This window comes from Mustela erminea, chromosome 15 (assembly GCF_009829155.1).
Source record: "Mustela erminea isolate mMusErm1 chromosome 15, mMusErm1.Pri, whole genome shotgun sequence".
Lineage (NCBI taxonomy): Eukaryota > Metazoa > Chordata > Mammalia > Carnivora > Mustelidae > Mustela > Mustela erminea.
Genome location: NC_045628.1, coordinates 53219833 through 53242139, shown reverse-complemented (window position 1 = coordinate 53242139; position 22307 = coordinate 53219833). Strand labels below are relative to the sequence as shown.

Here is a 22307-nt window from a genome sequence, read left to right as displayed (position 1 = left end):
TTTGTTTCACGGAGGCCAATTGCCTGCCTTTTATTTTGTAATTATGGGCTACGTACTTAACCTTAGTAAAGAATCTGCAAATATGTTGTTTACCAGAAAGATAGCTGATATAGTTTGTAATTAAGTTCAGTGCAAATTCACTAGAACACAGTTTTAGATGTTTGTCACTCAAGTGATAATGCATCTAATGCTATCTTTTCTATTAAAAAATAGTCAATTACCGTAATTCTCAAGGGACAATAATTACTTTTAAATTATTACTTAAATTTAGTCTCATATAGGAGGCACTCTCTACCTTCCTTAGAAAAAAACTGTTGGGACACCTGGGTGGCTCAGTGGTTAAGCCTCTGCCTTTGGCTCTGGTCGTGATCTCAGGGTCTTGGGATTGAGACCTGTGTCGAGCTCTCTGCTCAGCAGGGAGCCTGCTTCCCCCTAAAAAGAAAAAACTTTTAAAAAGAAAAAAAAATTGTTAAGTACAAATTAATGACTAGTCCAACTATACACACACACACACATACATACATATACATATATATCCTAAGTGGATATATTACCCTTATTTATTCTTTGACATTATTATAAAAACTTGTCAGAATATATACAAATAAAAATAAATATAAATTGTTAAAGCTTTAACAGTTTTTTCAAAGATTCTTAAAGAGAAACAAATATTTCCCTTTTGTGGTAAAAGCACAAGATGGAGTTATGTTTGAAATCATCAGTGAATTGGTTTATATTATTAATGAATGAGTAAATTTTTTGAAAAGAGTCATTTGGTGTCTGTTAAGACATACGATTTTCTCTACGGTTTTACTGATTGATTAGCAATGTTTGTAGGCATTTTGAAACTAGTTTGCTAACTTATTAATAGCATACCTTTTATATTGGAGAGTTCAAGATACTATCTTTAATGTGCAAACTTCTATAAGTGCTCATGTTTTTTACTTCTTTTTTATGAACTATATCTTTATTTTCAATTGAAAGTAAGATGGTTTTTATTACTGTTAACAAATTCCTATAGTGTCTTGGCTTCATGGAAACCAGACTTATGACTTAAAAATAACTTTTTTTTGGACGCTTGAACAACTTGAAATAAAAATTAAAATATATATCAGCTGGTAAGATCAATCAAAAGAAAATGGTTGGCATTTTAAGTTTCTAAGGAAGACAGATAAAATGGTTTAACTTATTCATTTCAGTCCTCAGCTCTGAACTGAAAAATTCTGGCAAGTTAATGCCAATTCTAGTACTTATCTATGGAAACAGTACATTGAGCCTAGAAACAAGATGGTCACACTCATGCCTCTGATGGGGATGGAAACAGCTAGTTGTCTACCCACTGCTTATAGCTAAAAATAGACTCATAGAGCAGTGAATTTTCCCTTGGGTTGGAGATAATAGTAGACTACAGTTTGCACATTCACAGCATTGTTTCCATGCTGGTAAATTATAATGACTGGGGCAGCTCAAGAGTTTTGATGCCATTTTGTTGGTTCCATGCGTCTATTACTGTTGAACAATCGGTCATCTACTTTGGGTAGGATAGCATGGTAAGTGACAAAGTAATGGCCTGGGAATTCAACAATTAGTCACATATTGAACCTGTGTGCCTGGTCAGTGATGGAGAAACACCTCTTAGCCTGTTGACAAAATGAGGGCATTTTAAATACCATAATTATAGTCGACAACATCTAATTAGTACATGTTTAACAATGGAAGGGGATGCATGTAATAATAATTGTAAAAAGAGATGTAAAATAAGACTTTCCTAGTGAAGCCAGAATATAGGGTCACTTTCATAAAGTTAATAAGGTTAACTTTATTGATAAGATTCCTTCCTTTTCTAACATCCTTTGCATGTTAATGTAATCTTAATTTTCTCCCCTTACAAAAACAAATAAGAAAGGAGTGATACTGACATTTTCTTGTTTCTCCCTAGAGTAGCACATCATTAATAGTAATCACATAGACCTCTGAAGTTTTAAAGTTGTCCCATGTGGTCTTCTAATTTGCTTTGACTTTTCTAAGCCTTTTGCTAAACCTTGTACTTCACTAGACCTTTTGCTAACCCAGTTCTTCCAGGCTGCTTCTGCCCACCTCTGCATATATATGCCAGTGAAAAAGGTCTTCATTGGACTTCTGTTCCTAAAAAAGAAAGACAAAATATTTTAATTATTGTTACTATCACTTTGCCCTGAATGAAAAATCCTTGCTACAGCCTCTTCATCTTGTTCTCTAATCCAACCATAGTGTTTATTGGATGGGAACAAAATTACATTGAGCCAGAATAAGGTGTTCACATTCACGCTCAAGATGGGGATGGAAAAATAATTGGCACCCACTGTGTATAACTAAGAAGGGATATAAGGCAGACATCGTAGAAGAAGGAAGATTTCACATAGGCACAGATGATGGTAGAGCACGGATGGTACCATTTTCTACAGCACCTTCTTCCTCAGCTGCAATCAGACTGTATTTTGACTGTTCAGTGATGTTCCCATTCCTGCTCTTTGGTGAATTCCCAGAAGAGATGCTGTCACTTCTCCTTTTGTTCTCCTGAAGAGTGCAGGATGGTACCTATCTCATAGGTTTCTGCACATTTTTAAAAGGCCCAGTATCCTATTATGAGGTGAATATGACTTATCTTCTTTATTAAACCTTTGCTGAACCTGGTACTTTTAGACTGAGTCGTCCTAGGTGGCTATTTTACCATGCTTGTCAGGTGTAACACAGCTCTTACTGATATGCAATATATCGCCAGTTCTTAGTACTGAGACCAGAATTGGCCACCTCAACCCCCTCATTACATTAGCCTCTTCCTACCAGTACTTCCTGAGGTTTTTTGTTTGTTTGTTTATTGTTTCCTTTCAAGTTTCTAGTACATGAGATAGGATAGGCCAAAGAGATGGCAGACCTAGCCAAATAAGGAGTCACACTGGGAGAAATTTAGGCAGAGATAGAAAGATTTGGCTTAAATTCTGATCTCTTAAAAAAAAATAATCTGATCTATTGAGTTTCAAATGCCATTGTTGGAGGGAAAAATGAGTGCACACACAACTAGGTCTAAAGACCCAACTAAAAGCATATCAGTTATCTGCTATGGTAGGGATAGATAATAAATTTCAAAACAAAGTTTTCTTGTTTTTCCTTAAAATGAGTTTTTATTTTTGACTTCAAAAATAGTATCTTTTATTTAGGAATAAAGATACTATTAGCACAGTGGTTCTTCTAAATCTAAAAGTGTTTTTCAGAGTAATTTATGATCTCTAACATGTTGGGGGGAAGCATTTGTTTTAAAAGAAAAAATCTTGTTTTTTTTAAACATAATATTAAGTGACTTATACAATATTTTAAATCTTACATTTATATGCCACTCTCAACTTCACTTTTTTTTTTTAAAGATTTTATTTATTTGACACAGAGAGAGAGATCACAAGTAGGCAGAGAGGCAGGCAGAGAGAGAGGGGGAAGCAGGCTCCCCGCTGAGCAGAGAGCCCGACGCGGGGCTTGATCCCAGGACCCCGGGATCATGACCTGAGCCGAAGGCAGAGGCTTAACCCACTGAGCCACCCAGGTGCCCTCAACTTCACATTTCTTGAGAGAATTATCATTTCATAGATTTACAATGGAGTGTGAATACTCTAAACATTAATTAACAACAATAATGTTGATGATAATAATGTGATGATGATAATGTAAACAACTTATAGATAAGTATGTGCCCAGCGCATTTCCAGGCACTTATTTACATGAATTTAGATAATCCTCATAAAAAACCTATCATATATAATATTAGGTATATATGTGTGTATATATATATGTGTGTATATATACATAAATATGTATATATGTGCATATGTGTGTGTATATATATATACACAAATACAGATGCACACATATAGTATTAGTATTACATTTTATAAATGAGGAATTTGAGACACAGAGAAGTTATGTCAATCGCTTAAGGTTAGAAGGCTAATGGGGGCAAATACTATACATATACATAATTTTTTAATTAATTAATTAATTTATTTATTTATTTATTTTCAGCATAACAGAATTCATTGTTTATGCACCACACCCAGTGCTCCATGCAATATGTGCCCTCCATAATACCCACCACCTGGCTCTCCCAACCTCCCATGCCCCGCCCCTTCAAAACCCTCAGGTTGTTTTTCAGAGTCCATAGTCTCTCATGGTTCATCTCCCCTTCCAATTTCCCTCAACTTTCTTCTCCTCTCCATCTCCCCATGTCCTCCATGTTATTTGTTATGCTCCACAAATAAGTGAAACCATATGATAATTGACTCTCTCTGCTTGACTTATTTCACTCAGCATAATCACTTCCAGTCCCATCCATGTTGATACAAAAGTTGGGTATTCATTCTTTTTGATGGAGGCGTAATACTCCATAGTGTATATGGACCACATTTTCCTTATCTATTCGTCTGTTGAAGGGCATCTTGGTTCTTTCCACAGTTTGGCAACTGTGGCCATTGCTGCTATAAACATTGGGGTACAGATGGCCCTTTTTCTCACTACATCTGTATCTTTTGGGTAAATACCCAGTAGTGCAATTGCAGGGTCATAGGGAAGCTCTATTTTTAATTTCTTAAGGAATCTCCACACTGTTCTCCAAAGTGGCTGCACCAACTTGCATTCCCACCAACAGTGTAAGAGAGTTCCCCTTTCTCCACATCTTCTCCAACATACGTTGTTTCCTGTCTAGCTAATTTTGGCCATTCTCATTGGTGTAAGGTGGTATCTCAATGTGGTTTTAATTTTAATCTCCCTGATGGCTAGTGATGATGAACATTTTTTCATGTGTCTGATAGCCATTTGTATGTCTTCATTGGAGAAGTGTCTGTTCATGTCTTCTGCCCATTTTTTGACATGATTATCTGTTTTGTGTGTGTTGAGTTTGAGAAGTTCTTTATAGATCCTGGATATCAACCTTTTGTCTGTACTGTCATTTGCAAATATCTTCTCCCAGGTTGCCTCTTTGTTTTGTTGTCTGTTCCTTTGCTGTGCAGAAGCTTTTGATCCTGATGAAGTCCCAAAAGTTCATTTTCGCTTTTGTTTCCTTTGCCTTTGGAGACATATCTTGAAAGAAGTTGCTGTGGCTGATATCAAAGAGGTTACTGCCTATGTTCTTCTCTAGGATTCTGATGGATTCCTGTCTCACATTGAGGTCTTTTATCCATTTCAAGTTTATCTTTGTGTATGGTGTAAGAGAATGGTCGAGTTTCATTCTTCTACATATAGCTGTCCAATTTTCCCAGAACCATTTATTGAGAGACTGTCTTTATTCCACTGTATATTTTTTCCTGCTTTGTCAAAGATTATTTGACCACCGAGTTGAGGGTCCATATCTGGGCTCTCTGTTCCACTGGTCTATGTGTCTGTTTTTATACCAGTACCATGCTGTCTTGGTGATCACAGCTTTGTAGTAAAGCTTGAAATCAGGTAACGTGATGCCCCCAGTTTTGTTTTTCTTTTTCAACATTTCCTTAGCAATTCGGGGTCTCTTCTGATTCCATACAAATTTTAGGATTATTTGCTCCAGCTCTTTGAAAAATACCGGTGGAATTTTGATTGGAATGGCATTAAAGGCTTAGATTGCTCTAGGCAGTATACATATACATAATTTTAATTCCAATTCTAAGGACAAATGAAGGCAGACTGATATGCAAATTACAACTCAAAGTTACTCTTTGGATATTGAAAATTAACTGAAATTGTTTTAAAAGTGCCCTGAGATTTTAGTTAAGCAACTTGGAAACATCACTGTCTATGATGTCATACATGTGTAACTCTTCACAGTTTTGATAGATTCAGTGATATTTCACAATGATGATAGATTCAGATTTTGAGGGGGGTGTAGCCCCCAGTGATATTTCACAATGAAAAGTAAGTCAGAAAGTGGATCAACATAGACTTTGGCATAATAAAGATCATTTGAGAGACCTCTTCATTCCCAGTTAAGTTTTCTTTTTTTCTTTTTTTTTTTTTTCCTGACATAGTGAAGGATCATGAAATAAAATACAAGGTAATTCATTAGAAAATAAAAACAAACTAGAAAACTTTATTTGGCTGCCATACATAAAAAACATACTAGCCATTATTCCTTCCTGATTTGTAACACAAAACTAATTTATGGAATCTTCTCAAAGGTTGTGGTCATTTTTAAATAAAGCAAACATTCAGAGAAATTATCTCTACCCTGTGAAGTTAGCATCATGCGTTTTTCTCTCCCTGCCCCTAGGAGACATACATGTCTATAAAATATTTAAATATTAAAATTCTTTGTCCTGAACTCTGTTGATCTCTTTTTTTAAGTGCTGCTTAGTTTATTCTTTTTAAAATTAACATATAGTGTATTATTGGTTTCAGAGGTACAGGCCTATGATTCATCAGTCTTATATAATACCCAGTGCTCATTATAACACATACCCTCCCCAATGTCCATCACCCAGTTACCCCATCCCCTCACCCCCTTCCCATCCCGCAGCCCTCAGTTTGTTTCCTGAGATGAAGAGTCTCTTATGGTTTGTCTCCCTCTCTGGTTTCACCTTGCTTTGTTTTTTCCTCTCTTCCACTATGATCCTCTGCCTTGTTTCTTAAATTTCACAGTTTATTCTTAAACTAGTTTCTTTTTGTGTGTTGGCTTGTTTGTCTTGTGGTGTTTTGTTTTTTGTTTGTTTGCTTGTTTGTTTGTTGTTGTTGTTGTTGTTGTTGTTTTGAGAGAAAGAGCACAGGTGCAGGAGTTGCAGAGGTAGAGAGAAAGATGCTTAAGCAGGCTCCCCCTACAGTGCAGAGCCCTCTGCGGCGCTCGATCTCACAATCCTGGGGCATGACCTGAGCCAGAATCAAGAGTTGGATGCTTAACCTGCTGAGCCATCCAGGTGCCCCTTAAGCACTGATTGCCTGTTTGTCACTGACTACCTATTATCTACCAGTCATTAATTTGTAGTAGCCAAAGGGAATACAAGTTTGAGGAAATTAAAAAGGTTTTATATGTGTTTCCTTATGATGTATATTTGCTAAATGAAGAATCATGTCCCGTTTATTTTATTTATTATTTTTTTTTTTTTAAATAAGCCCAGCACAGGGCTTGAACTCACAACCCTGAGATCAAGACCTGACCCGAGATCAAGAGTCAGATGCTTAATCGACTGGCACCCCAGCCAATATTTTTACTGAACTTCTTAAATGGGTTCACATTTTAAACTTAAAAATGCAACAGTAGCTGTTGAGAGTTGCCTTTGAGAGAGGCCCCCAGATTAGAGACAGGAAGCCCCACTTTCCGTACTGTTTGAATATTCTAACATATGTATTATTTTCTATATTTTATTATTTAAATGTCCACCAACTATCTAGGCACTGGAATTATTCTTTTCATTTTCTTATTTAAATAAAATAAAAATGATGAAGTAAAGGTCTATTCTGAAATCGCTGTATCTGGGGATCTTTGCCTCTGGTACACCAACTGCAATACCTGCCCTCAGGGTGGAACGTTTGCACCCTGACCAATGGCAAAGGAGAAATCACATTAACCAGACATTTCTATTGCATTTCAACACAATATCAGTAAATTTATGCATTGGTTGACATCAACGTAAACCTCTCAAGTGAGGGAAGACAACACTTTTAAAGCAACAAAAATAAAAATAGTTGTGCATACGTGCGGACAGGAGAGCTTCATCTAGACTGAATGTCTTTGAAAGGGTATCTGCCTGGAATTGGTTTTCTATGTTAAAGACTTATCCTGTGTAATTAATTGGAACATCAATAGCAGCTGCATTCCTCACCAAAACCAACTTTGGCGTACCACAGGCATCCAAGAGAACATTCCAACAGGGACATCTCTTTGGAGTAATTTCATTAATTTTATTTTTGAAAATAGGAATAATGATTGGTTTACTATTTATTACTATTTATCACATTAAGAGTCTCTTCTTAAAGTTTTGTGCTTCTCCTTCCATTTTTCTGAACTCTTATATGCTATAATTTTCTTTTTGTAGTCTTTGTTTTTACAAATAAGCTCACAATGCTGATCGTGGAGTTCTAAGGTGTACAAGTCCACTCTACATGATGATTTACTTTCATTTCATAAAAGAGCTCTTAGTTTTCAAAAGTAATAAGATTTACATAATGATATCCCAGAACTATTAGGAGCAGAAGGGTGGTATTGGGTTTTATAGTTTCAGCCTTTGCCCCATATTCTCTTGATATATGATAAAGTAGCTTCACAACCATTTTATTTGTTTTCAGCTCCTTTATGAAGATGCAGAAAAAAATTAAAATATAACCAGTCTACATAGAAATCATTAAGGTCTATGAATCTTCTTTCATACCCATCTTAAATAGTCTCACAGAATATCCTTGGATTCCCTTGAGCATTTGCAGGTGATAATATGTCACCTACCTGCACAGAAATTCCCGATCTCCACCTATAGCTGGTTCTTCCAAATACACAGTAGATCGCATCATTTATTCAGCAGGATGCCATGGGGGAAGAAAGCTGTAGTGGTTTGGAACTTGCCATTGAGATGAGAAACAAGCAGGTGAAGATGTTGGCAGTTCTGATGTAGCCAAGTGCTCATTTATTTAAGAAACACTTGAGCATTTATTTGGTAAATGATGCTGTTTAAAGTGGTGGGGTTTGGAGCCGATGGCTGATACCAAATTCTTGAGATGTCTTTGGAGTAAAAAGTGGTCTTATTAAAGCACAGGGACAACACCCATGGGCAGAAAAGAGCTGCACTGAGGTCACAAGAAGTAGCCCATTATATACTTTCAAGTCCGGAGGGGTTAGGGACAGCACAAGCCTCCAGTGTGTTTTGGAAACAAGGTTTCCAGGATCGTGAGGGGGCTAGCTATCGTTAGGAAAAGGTCATTTATTACTGTTTAGTAAACCCTCAATCAGGAGACCCCTCAGATGTCTATCAGTGGGCCATATTGCCAACATGTATATTAGAGGGAAGAGATAAAGGAAGTTTCCAAAGGAATTTTTATCTGTTAAAGAGGATCCTGGGGATCAGGCTAAGATTGCCTTTTGCCCTTAGCAAAGTGTCAACATCCAGGCAGCTGAGCTCCCAGAGGAAGGTCACACTACCTGTTTCAAAGACTTGTCAGTGGGCTGTCAGCAGTAAGGAGATTTAATTTTTTCTTTTGCCTTTGTTTCTCACATCAATACACACTAGGTAGGGAGTCAGAAATACAAAGGTGATGAAGTGTTCATACCTGCCTTCAGGGAGCTCAGGGTTAATTGGGGAAGCACTCAAGTAAAGAGTGACTGTTAAATCCACACTAGAGAGAATCAGAGAGGTAGGATTGCTGCCTTCTGCCCTGGGGTAGAGTCAGGGAGGATTAACCAGACTGATTGCTTAAGGGATGACTAGGCCTTCTCCACGCAAAAAAGAAGAAAACACTTCAAGCAGAGACCGTTTTAAGAGGCCAGGGTACACTTTAGAAACTGCGGTAGTTTGGTGACTCAAAGGGTGGAGTAAGGGCATGCCTTGTGATGGGGCTAAAAGGGAGAGAAGAGTCAGAGGGAATCCCAGAAGAATTTGATGCCAAAAGTAGCATGGTCAAATGTGTAATTTAGAAGGATTCCTTTGGTTGCTTTTTTTTTTTTCCTTTAAAAACAACAACAACAACAACAACAAACTCAAAGCCAATGAAAGTGACAACAGGAAGACCTGCCTGGAAGCAGCTGCCTTCATCTGGGTGATGACCAGTGAGGGCTGGCCTCTGGCAGTGGGAAGGAAAGGAGCCCCAAGAGCAAGAGAGATTTCAGTGGCAGAGGGGATGGATTCCGAGTAGCAGAGAGTCAAGGATTCAAGTAAAATGTAAGCCTTACCCTTGATGAATTCATCTCATTGGGAAAATAGGTAAAGTACCAACCTTGCTATGCAGTGTTGTATTCAAAGTGCTATATTCGTGTTTGGTTTATCTCATCCTATTAGTCCTTCTAGTGGCAAATAACAGAGGTTTTCTATGGGGAGGGTTGAAAGGGTGAGGAACTTCCAACTGGGGAAAATTCAATCCCTGTCATTCTTGATGTGGATAATTAGAAAAGGGAAGAACTGAAGATGAGAAAATACTAAGGTGTGGTTGGTAAAGCAGATGGCAGACAAAGAGAAGTTTTTGCAGTAAAACTTTAAGAAAGAGGAGAGAAAGGAATCCCAGGCTCCAGAACCGTACTTTGGCACCTTCTTCCAGGAGGAAGGAAGCCAGAGATGTGCTGAGCAAGCTGACAGTGTCCGTTCTGGCACAGAGTGACTCGAGGCACCAGCACTAAGACCACACAGTCATTCTGGATATTGGGGCACATATTTGAGAACCGTCAGCCAAGAATAGCAAGTTTCCCCCGATCTTTTTCCATCTCATGCATCCAAATTACTCTTCATTTCTGTGACGTCAGCAGGACCTAGGCAGCAGAGGAACATGAGTGTAAGTTAGAAAGTGAAAGCCATCGTGTCTAATGCAGAGCCAGGCAGAGACGGGAAACACACCTACACATACTCCTTGTGCGCGCAGCATATGCAGCAAAACAAAATTAACTTAACAGCAACACAAGAGATTATAGGGCAGGGAGATTCAGAAGTTTCTAGCAAGTAAGGGAGTGTAACTGGGAAATAGTAAGATCCATTATAACAAAGTGTTTTAAGGGGCTTTTCTATTTCCTTTTTTTAAGTATGCTGACTTTTTCTTTTAGTAAACACAAATTTTTGGAAGGATTCACTTCTGACTTCAAAAACTTTATTCTCTATCAGGCCTTAAATTTGAAAATAGCAAATTCTACAGAACTGTATCCTAAGAGTTTCTAAGAGCTCCAAATGTGCAAAGTTCCATGGAAACCCAGAAGAGCAAGAGATTCATTCTTCTCAGAAAGAAATATGGGCAAAAGATGCAAGGAGAAGTGATGTTTGAATTGGGCCTTAAGAATGAGAAGGATTTCACCAAAGAGGCAATAGCAGAGAGGAAATCTGGGAAGAGGTAATAGCCTCATGGAGGCATGAAAATGCATAGCTTGTTCAGGAAGAGCAAGTAGCAGTTCAAAGTGGCAAAGGCCTTAATTGGCTGGAGAGTGAGAGGAAGGCATAAGAGCCAAAAGTGGTAATATTTGTCAGGGTTATTCCATGAAAGGCCTGGTAAACTCAGTGGGACAATCCAAACTAATTTTTGTGAGAGGTTAGATTTAAAACATCAGGTGTGTGAGGACTGCTAAAATCAGAGTTGATCTTTTTCTTCTTCAAGATGGTAGTTATTGATGAAGTTTTGAGAGTTGGTGGAACTACCCCGAGGGGTTCCACTATTCCCATGAAAATTAGTAGTTCTTGTAGTAAGGAGATGTTTTAGGAATTGTTGCTAATAGGTACATCAACAACTTCCAATTGCATAATGCCCCTGAAAGATACAAATCTTTTTCATGTGTTTCTTTCAGACTCCAGAAATAGTACTGGCAAATGTTCAGAGAAGGCAGAAATTCACCAGAACATACTCTTTAAAACCCCAGATCACCTCTTTATGGAAACAATCTTAGACAAATCTCTTGCATGTCATTCAGACTCTATTACTCGGCTTTGGGGTCCATATCCATCATGTTATGAATTGTGTGCATGCTTAGAAAAAAACTTTGGTTTGCCTTCTGTATAATTTGATCTGAGTCATAATTTTGGTATTCACCTTTCTTTCAGTTCAAACTTTTACTTCCAGATCTTTATTAATACTTCCAAAAGGGATTAAGAAACATCACAACATATGAATTGAAATACTTCATTGTTTTAAAAAACATAAATTCATGAATGACATTGAAGATAAAAAGTAGTGCTATTTATAGGCCTTAAGTTCATCCTCCTCCTCCTTAAAATCAAATCCAGACATCATTCCAGCTAAGACATTAATAGAGTTAAACAACACAAGTGTCAGGATCTAAAAATCATGGAAAATGCCACTGTCATTTCCATGAAATCAGGTGTAAACAATTTAAATGTGGTTAAAATTGGGTGACAGATTTCAGTAATGGAATATAGGGCATTTTGTTAACTGGTTATTCCTTTAGAGTTAGCCCCGAATTAGTGTTGATTATGTTTCCAATACCAAAGCTTGCTCATGCACCCAATACACTGCTTCCCCTTCCCCTGACTACTGACTTATTGAAGGGGAAACAGTTAGTAATAGATTTTTCCACAGGTTATTGGGAGGACTTAGTAGTGAAAAATTAATGAGGGGCTTTGGTTTACCTCAGGTGGCCAGTCTGGAGCCCACAGCCAAAGTCTTAGGACAACACTTTGAAGATGGAGTCAGTTTGTTGTATAACTCCAGAACATCCCACGTGTGTCTTTTGGTTTTAGCCATTATTGCCAATAGCACTCTTGTTACATGGTTCCAGATAGTTTCTATATGGGGTACCTGAATGTCCTTCCCATATGCTGCCAACCAAACAGCTAGTGCTAATTTTTGTTGGAACCGGGCACCCTGTAATTTCCGTGAATATTATGTTGAATGAGTTTGCAAGTTCAAACCAGATTTCATGAGCATCCCAGAAACCGTGCATAAAAACTAGAAGTTGAATAAAGTTAATTTTTCTCAAGTGGACGAAGGTCTGTGGGGTTTTTTTAAGCATCTGTATATTTTTGTGAGATTATTAAAGGCTATTAAATCCATTTTTTAGGGTAGATATCAACCTGTCAACCAAGGATCTTTTTTTTTTTTTTTTAGATTTTATTTATTTATTTATTTATTTATTTATTTATTTATTTGACAGAGAGAGAGAGAGACAGTGAGAGAAGGAACACAAGCAGGGGCAGAGGGAGAGAGAGAAACAGACTTCCTGCTGGAGCAGGAAGCCTGATGTGGGGCTCTATCCCAGCACCCTGGGATCATGACTGAGCCAAAGGCAGATGTTTAACAACTGAACCACCCAGGTGCACAGGGATCATTTTTTTAAAGCAATTGTCCACTTCTAATTAGACTTCAAGATGTGTAACTGATTCTGTTGTCTTCAAAGAGCTAATTTGGGATGTATTTAGACCCTCTTTTTATAAGCTTTAATAAAGCATACTTGTCTGTCAGGGCACTGATTCTGTTGGCAGGTATAGGTATCTTCATTCTATTTTCACTTTAGAGCGCGAAGGTACTGGAAGGCTGTTGAATTTAGCACGGACGCTTCCCTCTACCCACTCTAGTGATCCATCATCAGAGACTCCTAAATCTATAAGGAACCTTGCACATATCATCCCTTTCATTTCACAAAGGAAGAAGATAACGCTCAGAGCAGTTAGCAGACTCTTTCCTTCCCATGTTTGCAGAGCTAGTTAATAGAAGAACTAGAACTAGAACCCAGGCCTCCTGCATCTTGTTACACTAAGTCTTCTGGGCTTGAGGGAGATAAGGTGTGTCCTCCCTTCGTTTTCTCCTTCTCTTTTTAGAGATCTAATTCTCCTTTAGTGAACTGCTGAAACCAAGTGAAGAGTGCCGCTCATTCCCTAACAAGGAGAGATTCTAGTCTGCAACACGTTTTCAAGATCTGCCCTTTTGACGCTGAAATGTGTTTTTATTACATTTAAAAGAGGAAACACAATAACTGTAAATCCCCTGATTTGGTGCCCCTCCCACTTCATTTCTAGTAAACAGGGAAGTGGCTGACCAATCAGGATAATTGTCCAGACACTTAAAATGTGTTTTAGATGATAGATTAAAAAAGCAAAAAACTCCTTTTGAGAGACTTATGTCATATGAATTAGAAGAATTTCTCTGTAAAATTCTTTTGTGTGTATGGCAGACATTAGCATTTTAAAGGGACAAGAAGCATATTCCACCAGAATGCTTGGTTCCATTATTTTATGTAAAAACTGTCTGAGCCTTACATGGTCTTATTAAGCATACGGAAATACTGTGTAGTTCTGTTAGTGAAAATAAAATAATTTCTAAATATAAATATACACTCTTTTAATGATCATCAAACTCATTCCAAGCATGTATTTCAGTTGATAGTCCCACATGCATTTTTTTTTCCACATGCATTATTTTTAAACAACTTTTAAACTCTGAATCATTTTTTTAAATCGTTTTTGCCATGGAATAAGAAATTTATAATAAATTAAATGACAAATTAATGGTTCTTTTTTTTAAAAAAAGATTCGAAGAATAGATAATATGATTAAAATGAAAAGGCTTTATTCTCAAAAATTTGTGGTTTTCTAGGATTGCTGTATTTTGACAAATTGCTTTATCTAAAAATAACTTTAAATAAAAAAGAATGTAAACACAGTAATTCCATTGAAGTCAGGACAGTAGCTCCCTTAGTGGAAATAATGACCTGGATACAGAGGTGCATTCAGGGCTAAGTGATACATTGGTGTGAATATTTCTGTATGTATATCATACTTAATTCAAAGTATTAAAAAAAGAAGAAGAAAAGATTAAAGTGCTAAAATACACTCTATGAAACTTGCCCTGTACAACTTACAAATATAGGACTTGTTGTATTGTGTACTATTTATTATTTGATTTTATTATTTTTTATATTTTATATGTATAATATATTTTTATATAATATTATTATATTATTTTATAATACTATTTGATTCCAAATTTTAAAAAGTAGACTAAAAAATGGTTAGAATGTTTCATTTTTTTTTCTCTAAATCTTTTCTATAGTTTATTAGAAATTGAGGTATTAAATCACGAAGTATTTTACCAATTCAAGGAAAAAATATGTAAACCTTAATTATTGTCATCAAGTTAAAAACAGAACAGGACTTTACCTTCTGAGTTTTAGAAATGTGAAAATTTTTTTTTTGAGTTTTTATTTTAATTCCAGTTAGTTAACACACAGTGTGATATTAGTTTCAGTTGTACGATATAGTGATTCAGGAATTCTACACATGACCCAGTGCTCATCAGACAAGTGGACTCCTTAATCCCCATCACCTATTTCCCCCATCCCTCCACACCCCTCCCTTCTGGTAACCATCACTTTTGTTCTCTATAGTTAAGAGTCTGTTTCTTGATTTCTCCCTCTCTCTCTCTCTTCCTTCTTTGCTTGTTTTGTTTCTTAAATTCCACATATGAGTGAAATCATATGGTATTCAGTCTGTCTCTGACTGTCTTATTTCGATTAGCATAATACTCTCTACCTCCGTCCATGTCATTGCAAACAGCAGGAGTATCATCTAATTCTTAAAGTATATTCTAAATGTCGTACTATAGACTATCTTTTAATAAAATAAAATATAACTCACTCCTAAGTGAAGCATTCTCCAAATTTATTAATGTGGTTGATAATAGACGGCTCATTTTTTTTTTTCTATGACTTGGAAACAAGAAGAAATGTTGACTTTTCAAATCATCCTTGCCAGGTTGCCTCTGCCAGAGCAGACGTTCGTGGGCTACTGGACAGTTGGCCAGTCAAGAAATGGAATACAAAAACTGTTGTGTCCAGCAGAAACTCATCATATAGACATAAAGGTTGATATCATTATTTCTTCATTAAAATATTGAATGTTACAGGTTTTTTTCTCTGTCTTCCCTGAGAAAAACCCATATAATCTCAGAAATAACTTGTTCTGAGGTAATTTTAGATTTAGCTTCTGCTCCCGTCTCAAGCCAGTCTGGCCTCCAAGGAGTTCAATGTAGATCATTGCTAATGGCTAATAGAATTCCTAAAAGCTAACCTAAATTAGAGTCAGGTATGTTGTGTGTTATCCTAGAACACTGGCTCCATGATATTTGTTTCCATGTAAATAGACAAAGGGAAAGAGTATCAGTCATTAGTTGTAACAGTAGCTCCTTTAGATATTTGAAGCAGAAAGTGATTTACTGTGGGGAATTGGATGCTCATTAGAAGGGACAGAAGGAACAGAAGTCAACAGGTCACCGCTGGATTTTCAGTCTCAGGATGAGTGCTTCTGCTACTCCCACCACCCCTGTGGCTGGCAGCCACATAGCCAGGCAAGATCAGCGAGCTTTTTCTGGAAGGGGCCACACAGTAACTGTTCTAGGCCACACAGATTCTGCCGCTGCAGCTACTCGCCTTTGCTGGGGGTAGCACAGCGGTAGACAGTATGTTAGCAGAGAAATGTGGCTGTGTCCTCATAAAATCTTATTTACAAAAGCAGGCAGTGGCTCAGACTTGACCTGTGGACCGTTCAAGTGCATTTCATTGGCAGAACCCCAATACCTGGAACCCTTACTACCAGAGAGGATGAGGAATGTAGTTTTTAGACTTCCGGCTCCTGAGACTTGGACTAGATCAAAAGGGGCAGGGTCGAGGGTGGCAGGGATGTCACAAGGGTCACTATCTAACCCAGACATCTTTGATTAATTAAGAACTGTACAGATGCAGATATTGAAAGTGTGGTTATGTCTATATGTGTTCATCTCGAAGGACCCAGCCTTAATATCAATAACATTATTAAATTAGTTCCTCTCCTTCTGTTTATATTGATTGTTCATTAAGTGTGTTATGGTCTGCCTTTTGTAAATAATGGTAGTGGTTATCAGGAAGCTTTTTTAAAAATTTAGAATGTCACTTTTTATGTATATTTTATTTCAAGGACCCAGATTCAGCCCTTACTTTCTATATAATGATATAATAATCATTCTTTACAATGGAACGGTATCAGGCCATCATTCATACATTTACAGGTTATTCTCCTGGTTTGGCCAACCCTGGGTCCTAAGACTTGCAGTTCAAAACTTGCTCTTGACTTAGGAAGGGATACAGTCATGAGAAACCTATGGGATTTTACATCGGGTATATTTTGTCAGTAAACAGAAAAGAAAGTGAGAAATTAAATAAGATAGCACAAATGAAAGCATTTATAAATGCAAGTATGTGGTATTACTATTGTTATAGGCATCATAGCAGTCAATAAAATTAGACGAGGTAATTTAATATGTTGAGTATTTGAATTTAAACTCTATATTTTAGAAAAACTTTAGCCTTTCTACATTTTGGTAACTACCTAAATTCCTTAACCCAGATAACTACTTTATTATAGGGCCCAGCCTTTATAAACATACAGGAATATCCAATAGAAAGATATGAAGAAAGAGCCCAAACCTTTACTGAAGAATGTGCCTCCTGGAAGTTACCATTGGATGAAATTAACTTAGTCTGTGACATTGCTACATCACATGGTATGTCAATTTACTCTTTTGATTCTTCCTTCCTGCATTGATTTTTTTTTTTAAAGAGGGATTAAAAGAACCTCTAAACATCAAGAAGTCTATGATAGACTCGGGAACTGTGTCATTTTTGGATTAGATAGTAATTGTATGTAATTTAGAACTAATTTCCTATAATAACCTAACAAAATACTATTGTGGAATCCACTTACGCCCTGCTAAGTTTGTGAGCATATATCTGTTTCTCATTACAATTGTAGCACAAAGTTAAACATACCCACCCAGGCATGTGCTAAAAATAGAAGGGGAAAAGAAAAAGAGAAACATTGGATATGGGGGCAGGGATTCCAGTTTGATGATTACATGAAATATGAAAGAGCTGGAGTGATTTGCAGTCATTAAAGTTATTGTAAAGAATGGCGAATAAAGGATGTGAATTTTTGGCATCTGCTTTTCTGGACTGTTGCCATTACCTCCTGATTCATGCAGCGTGCCCTGGCTATGTTTTGGCAGAAGTTTTCAATTGATGGCAGTTACTAAGGTCCTATAAAACAGAGATGATGACAGGAGAAAGGGAGAGACTCACTTGCCTAAAATGGGGATTACTGAGGCAAGTTTTTGCTCATATCAGTTCAATGAGTATTGTTTATTCCTAAAATCAGCTTTGTTAAATAAAAATATGTGTTTTAAAAATATATAGAGATGGGGTCCCTGGGTGGCTCAGTGGGTAAAGCCTCTGCCTTCAGCTCAGGTCATGATCCCAGGGTCCTGGGATCGAGCCCCGCATTGGGCTCTCCTCTTGGCGGGGAGCCTGCTCCCCCCCACACCCGCCTCTCTGCCTACCTGTGATCTCTCTCTCTCTCTCTCTGAGTCAATTAAAAAAAAAATACAGAGTTTTTTTGTTAACAGACTGGTGCTCTTGTGAAGATATCTTACATTCACTAGTAGGGACTATATATGGATTTTGCTGATAAAGTTTGAACTTTGGCCCCTTGTTGCATCTCTTGGGATTGGATATGAGTACGCCATGACCCTCCACCCCACACCTGTGAGAGGCTTCGCTAGTCAGGAGCGCTTTTCTGGTTAGACTTTGTGCTGGCCTTGACCGTTTCCAAACATCCTTCCAGGCAGCTGCTGTCAGTCAGAGTTAGCCCTTAAAAACAAAACCCAGATGCTGTCCTTCCTATCACTTAACTCTCTCTTTCAGTATTGTCCACTTATGCAAATTAGAGTTTTTGTTGCTTTTTTCCTTTGGTTTTTTCCCTCTTCTGTAGTTGTTAGAGAAAAGCTTAGAATCAGAGTTAATTTATAGGTATCTGTCTCCTAATCAGTCCATCTACAGATCATCGGCTGAGTTCCAACTGTGTGCTCTGTCTCGTGATTCAGATTGCACTGGACATGTTGACCAGTCAGAAAATCTTGTGCAGACCACAAAATTAACACCTTTTGTCATTCCAGAAAATGAGGAAAATACCCTCTACATAGTTGCATGCAATCCCATCACCTTATACTTCATGAACGTGACCGGGAAAAGTGGCTACTTGGCGGACTTCTCTGACATCTTCCCAAGAATAGCCGGTAGGGTTTGGCACCCATTTGTGACAGTGGCACCGCTGGGAAATCCCCTCAAGGGTCAAGTTATTCTCCATGAGCAGCAGGTAAGGCTTGTATAAGGTTTTTGCATACTTACGATCACCTAGTATCCACCATACCGAGCATATTATTCATTCGGCAAATATATATCGTGTGCCTGTTACTGGGGATGCTGCAGCAAACAGAACACAAAAATCTTTGGCCTGAAAAGCTTATATTCTGGTGCAGGAAGGTAGGAATCATTAAATAAGCAAAAGAAATCATTAAATAGTATCTCAAGTTAGAAGATGAGAAGCAAGGGAGAGTAAAGTAGAAGGCTGGCAGGAAGATCGACATTTAAAATAGGGTGGATGAGCAGGGTTTGCCTAAATGAGGAGGGAATGCTTAAGCAAAGACTTAAGGGAAGTGAGGGGGAGAACAGATATCTGAAATAAGAGAGTTCTAGGCAAAGGGAATGAAAGTTCAGAGGCCCAGTGGCTAGAGCATGGTTTTGTTCCATCTTTAAAGAAATATGGTGGGGAAGATAGTGTGAGGGGGAGAGTATAGGGAGGTGAGGTCACAGAGGTTGCTCAGCTGGCTAGGGAAGGGGCATGGTGCCGGGGATGGAGAAGCAGATGGTGCAGAGCCTCCTCAACCATTGTAATGTCCTGGGTCCTGCCTAGGGGAGGAGGAGGAACATGTTAGAGCATTTCAAGCGGAGGAGTAGCATGACCTGACCTACATTTTTTTTTTTTTTAAGATTTTATTCATTTATTTGTCAGAGAGAGAGCGAGTGAGAGCAAGCACAGGCAGACAGAGTCAGAGGGAGAAGCAGGCTCCCTGCGGAGCAAGGAGCCCGATGTGGGACTTGATCCCATGACGCTGGGATGATGACCTGAGCTGAAGGCAGCTGCTTAACCAACTGAGCCACCCAGGCGTCCCCTGACCTACATTTTTAAGAATTTCTCTGGCTCCTCCACAGTGAATAGTCTTTAGGTGCTGAGGCAGAATGAAGGAGACTAGTTAAGAAATTTTTGCTATGATCCAGCAAGAGATCATTGCAGTTTAGAGAAGGAAGGTTGTCGGTAATGATGGATTTTGGATGTATATTGAAGGTAGAGCCAACAGGATTTCCTACCAGATCAAATGCAGGGGGTGAAAGAGGGTAGAGTTAATTAAGGGCAACTTCAAGGTTTAGGGCCTGAGCAACTGAAAGGATGGAGTCACCATCAGTTGAGATGAGGAATTGATTTGGCAAGGATTAGACCTTGGGTTAAATCTGAGATGCCTATCAGACATCCAGTAGATGAGTCTGGAGTTCGGTGGAACTCAGAATAGGAAATATAAATCTGTGGTCCTTCGCAGACAAATGTTATTAAAAACCATGAGACTGAAAGAGGTCACCAAGGGAGTGATGGTGAGGAGAGAAGTCTAAGCTCTGGGGCAGTGAAATACTAAGAAATCAGGGAGACACAGGGAAAATCAGCCAAGGGTATTAAAGATGAGTGCCCAGCGAAGTAGACGGATGGACCAGCGGTGTGGTGTCCCAGAAAGCAAGTGATGAACCTTTCAAGGATTACTAACGCTGGCAATGTGCTAAATAAAGTTGACATACTTTATTTCATGTCATTCTTCCAGCAGCACATTTAGGCCTCCCTTACCCTTATTTACATGGGAGAAAGTGGAGGCTCAGAGAGTTCGGATAACCTGCCCAGTAAACACATGGGAAAACTGAGATTCAAACCTAATTGGATTGGCCCCACCAGAATTAAATTTCATCCACCCTCCCACTCGGCAGCCACTTGGGGAAAAGAACAGCCTGAATAATTAAAAAGTATTGACAATAGGAAGATATTAAAGAAATGCAGTATTGTTATTTACAAGTATTTAAAGTCACCAGGAGAGCAAAGTGTTACCAAGAAACAATACTTTTAGACCATGTCTAATCAAGAGGAAATATTGCATAAATAACATGTTGGTGTTTCACTGAGTCAGTAAGTCAACTTTAACTTTGGGCCTCTCATAATTATTATAAATTCTGAGTTAAATTTTTTTCTGATTATCACTTTTTAAAAATTTTTCACTTTCTCCTCCAGGCAAAGTTTATAAATATCCATATATTGCTTATAAAAATTTGTGTCAGCGCATGGAATATGGGTTTTACTTTATAGGTGTCTAATAAAATATCAATGCCATTGAATTGAATTCCACAACGAGAAGAATCTGTCATAAAAAGCACAAGATATCTTGGCAATTTTTAATTCAGTAAGCCAGTCGCATTTCAGTAAGAATCTAAATTTGGAGTATTTATTCAAACAATCCTGCCTAATTTTCAGCTCTCAAATTAACTGTCAAATCTACATAAACCAATTCTTTGTTAAGTCCTAGGTTTCTATGTTGCTAGCAAGTATTATATTTTCTCAAAAGAGCCAGCTATTTGGCAACATTGCTGATTAATACTCTCTTGAGTGCAAAGAGGTGCCTAACTTCCATAGCAGCCCTTGGCCTCCTGGCATTCTTGCATTCTACCACCTGACTTGGCCCTTTGACTACAGTCTGAACCGTTTTCTAGAAAACTACCTCAGCACCCTTGAGCAAGCACGCACAGCTTATGAGAATACTTCACTGGACTCTGAACTGCCTCTTTTCCCAGAGAGGGTATCTTAGCTGCCTATTCTATATTATGGCCCTGTTTAGGAGGTAAGACTTCTTTGATTCCAAATGAACAGCATGCATCTGTAAAATTTAACAAATGGTAAATAATTTTGATCAACTAACAAATGAGTGCACTGCCCTCAATTCCTTTTTCCCCATTCTGCCCTCCCTGAAAGCAGAGCTAAAATATTGTAGAGAAATACTCCCATTAATTCTTCTGTGCCTTGTCTTTATAAAGCTTTGCTGTGGATGTATTTCCCTGGCTTAAAAAGTTGCTCAAAACTTCCTTGCTAAAATAAAATCATAAGTGAGGAAAGGGAAACTTTGCCATGCCTAAAAATAAAGACCCTCCTCCATTCCCCCTCCTCTGCCATGAGATTACTTATTTCATCTGTATAAAGTTTAGAATTTCAGACTTTAGGACACTGAGGTCATCCAGAGGTTACTTTTCTCCCAGTCAGATACAAACATAACGAAATTGCTCCCTTGCTTCTCCTCCCTCCCCCCTTGAAGGAGCACCAAAGCCACGGTTACATGTACTCAGATGTGACGCAAAATTCTATTTTTAAACTCAGACAGAATATATTATTAGTCACTTACAGAAGGAAACCATTAACATCTAAAAGGACGGAGCAACAGAACTCCTTCATGTTGCCGATTGCTTCTAAAACAGTCTAAATACAACAATGGCTGGAAATATATATATTTTCTGTCACTTAGAAAGATACAGTTTTTCAGGCCACTTTTGCCAAATTATGCACATATGAGTATTAGACCTTAAAAAGGAAGAAAAATGCAAAAGCATACTTATTTTTTCTGCTTAATCGTATCTGTTTAATCATCTGCTTATTCTTCTGCTTAATCATGTTTTGGAATCAAACATTATTTTTAGGACTTTCTTTTGCTTAAAGAGTTAATATTATCCCGAATTGCTAAAG

General features: G+C 37.9%; 1 protein-coding gene across 2 annotated transcripts in view; it reads left to right on the top strand.

Moving 5' to 3' along the window:
* VWA8 (von Willebrand factor A domain containing 8) overlaps positions 1-22307 on the top strand; it is a 322073-nt gene that overhangs the window by 196063 nt on the left and 103703 nt on the right. For both annotated transcript variants that reach the window (XM_032315220.1, XM_032315221.1), the window contains 3 exons: positions 15372-15480; positions 17016-17154; positions 18601-18800. In XM_032315220.1, coding sequence (XP_032171111.1) covers positions 15372-15480; positions 17016-17154; positions 18601-18800 — 448 coding nt within the window. The remainder of the gene's footprint in view (positions 1-15371; positions 15481-17015; positions 17155-18600; positions 18801-22307) is intronic.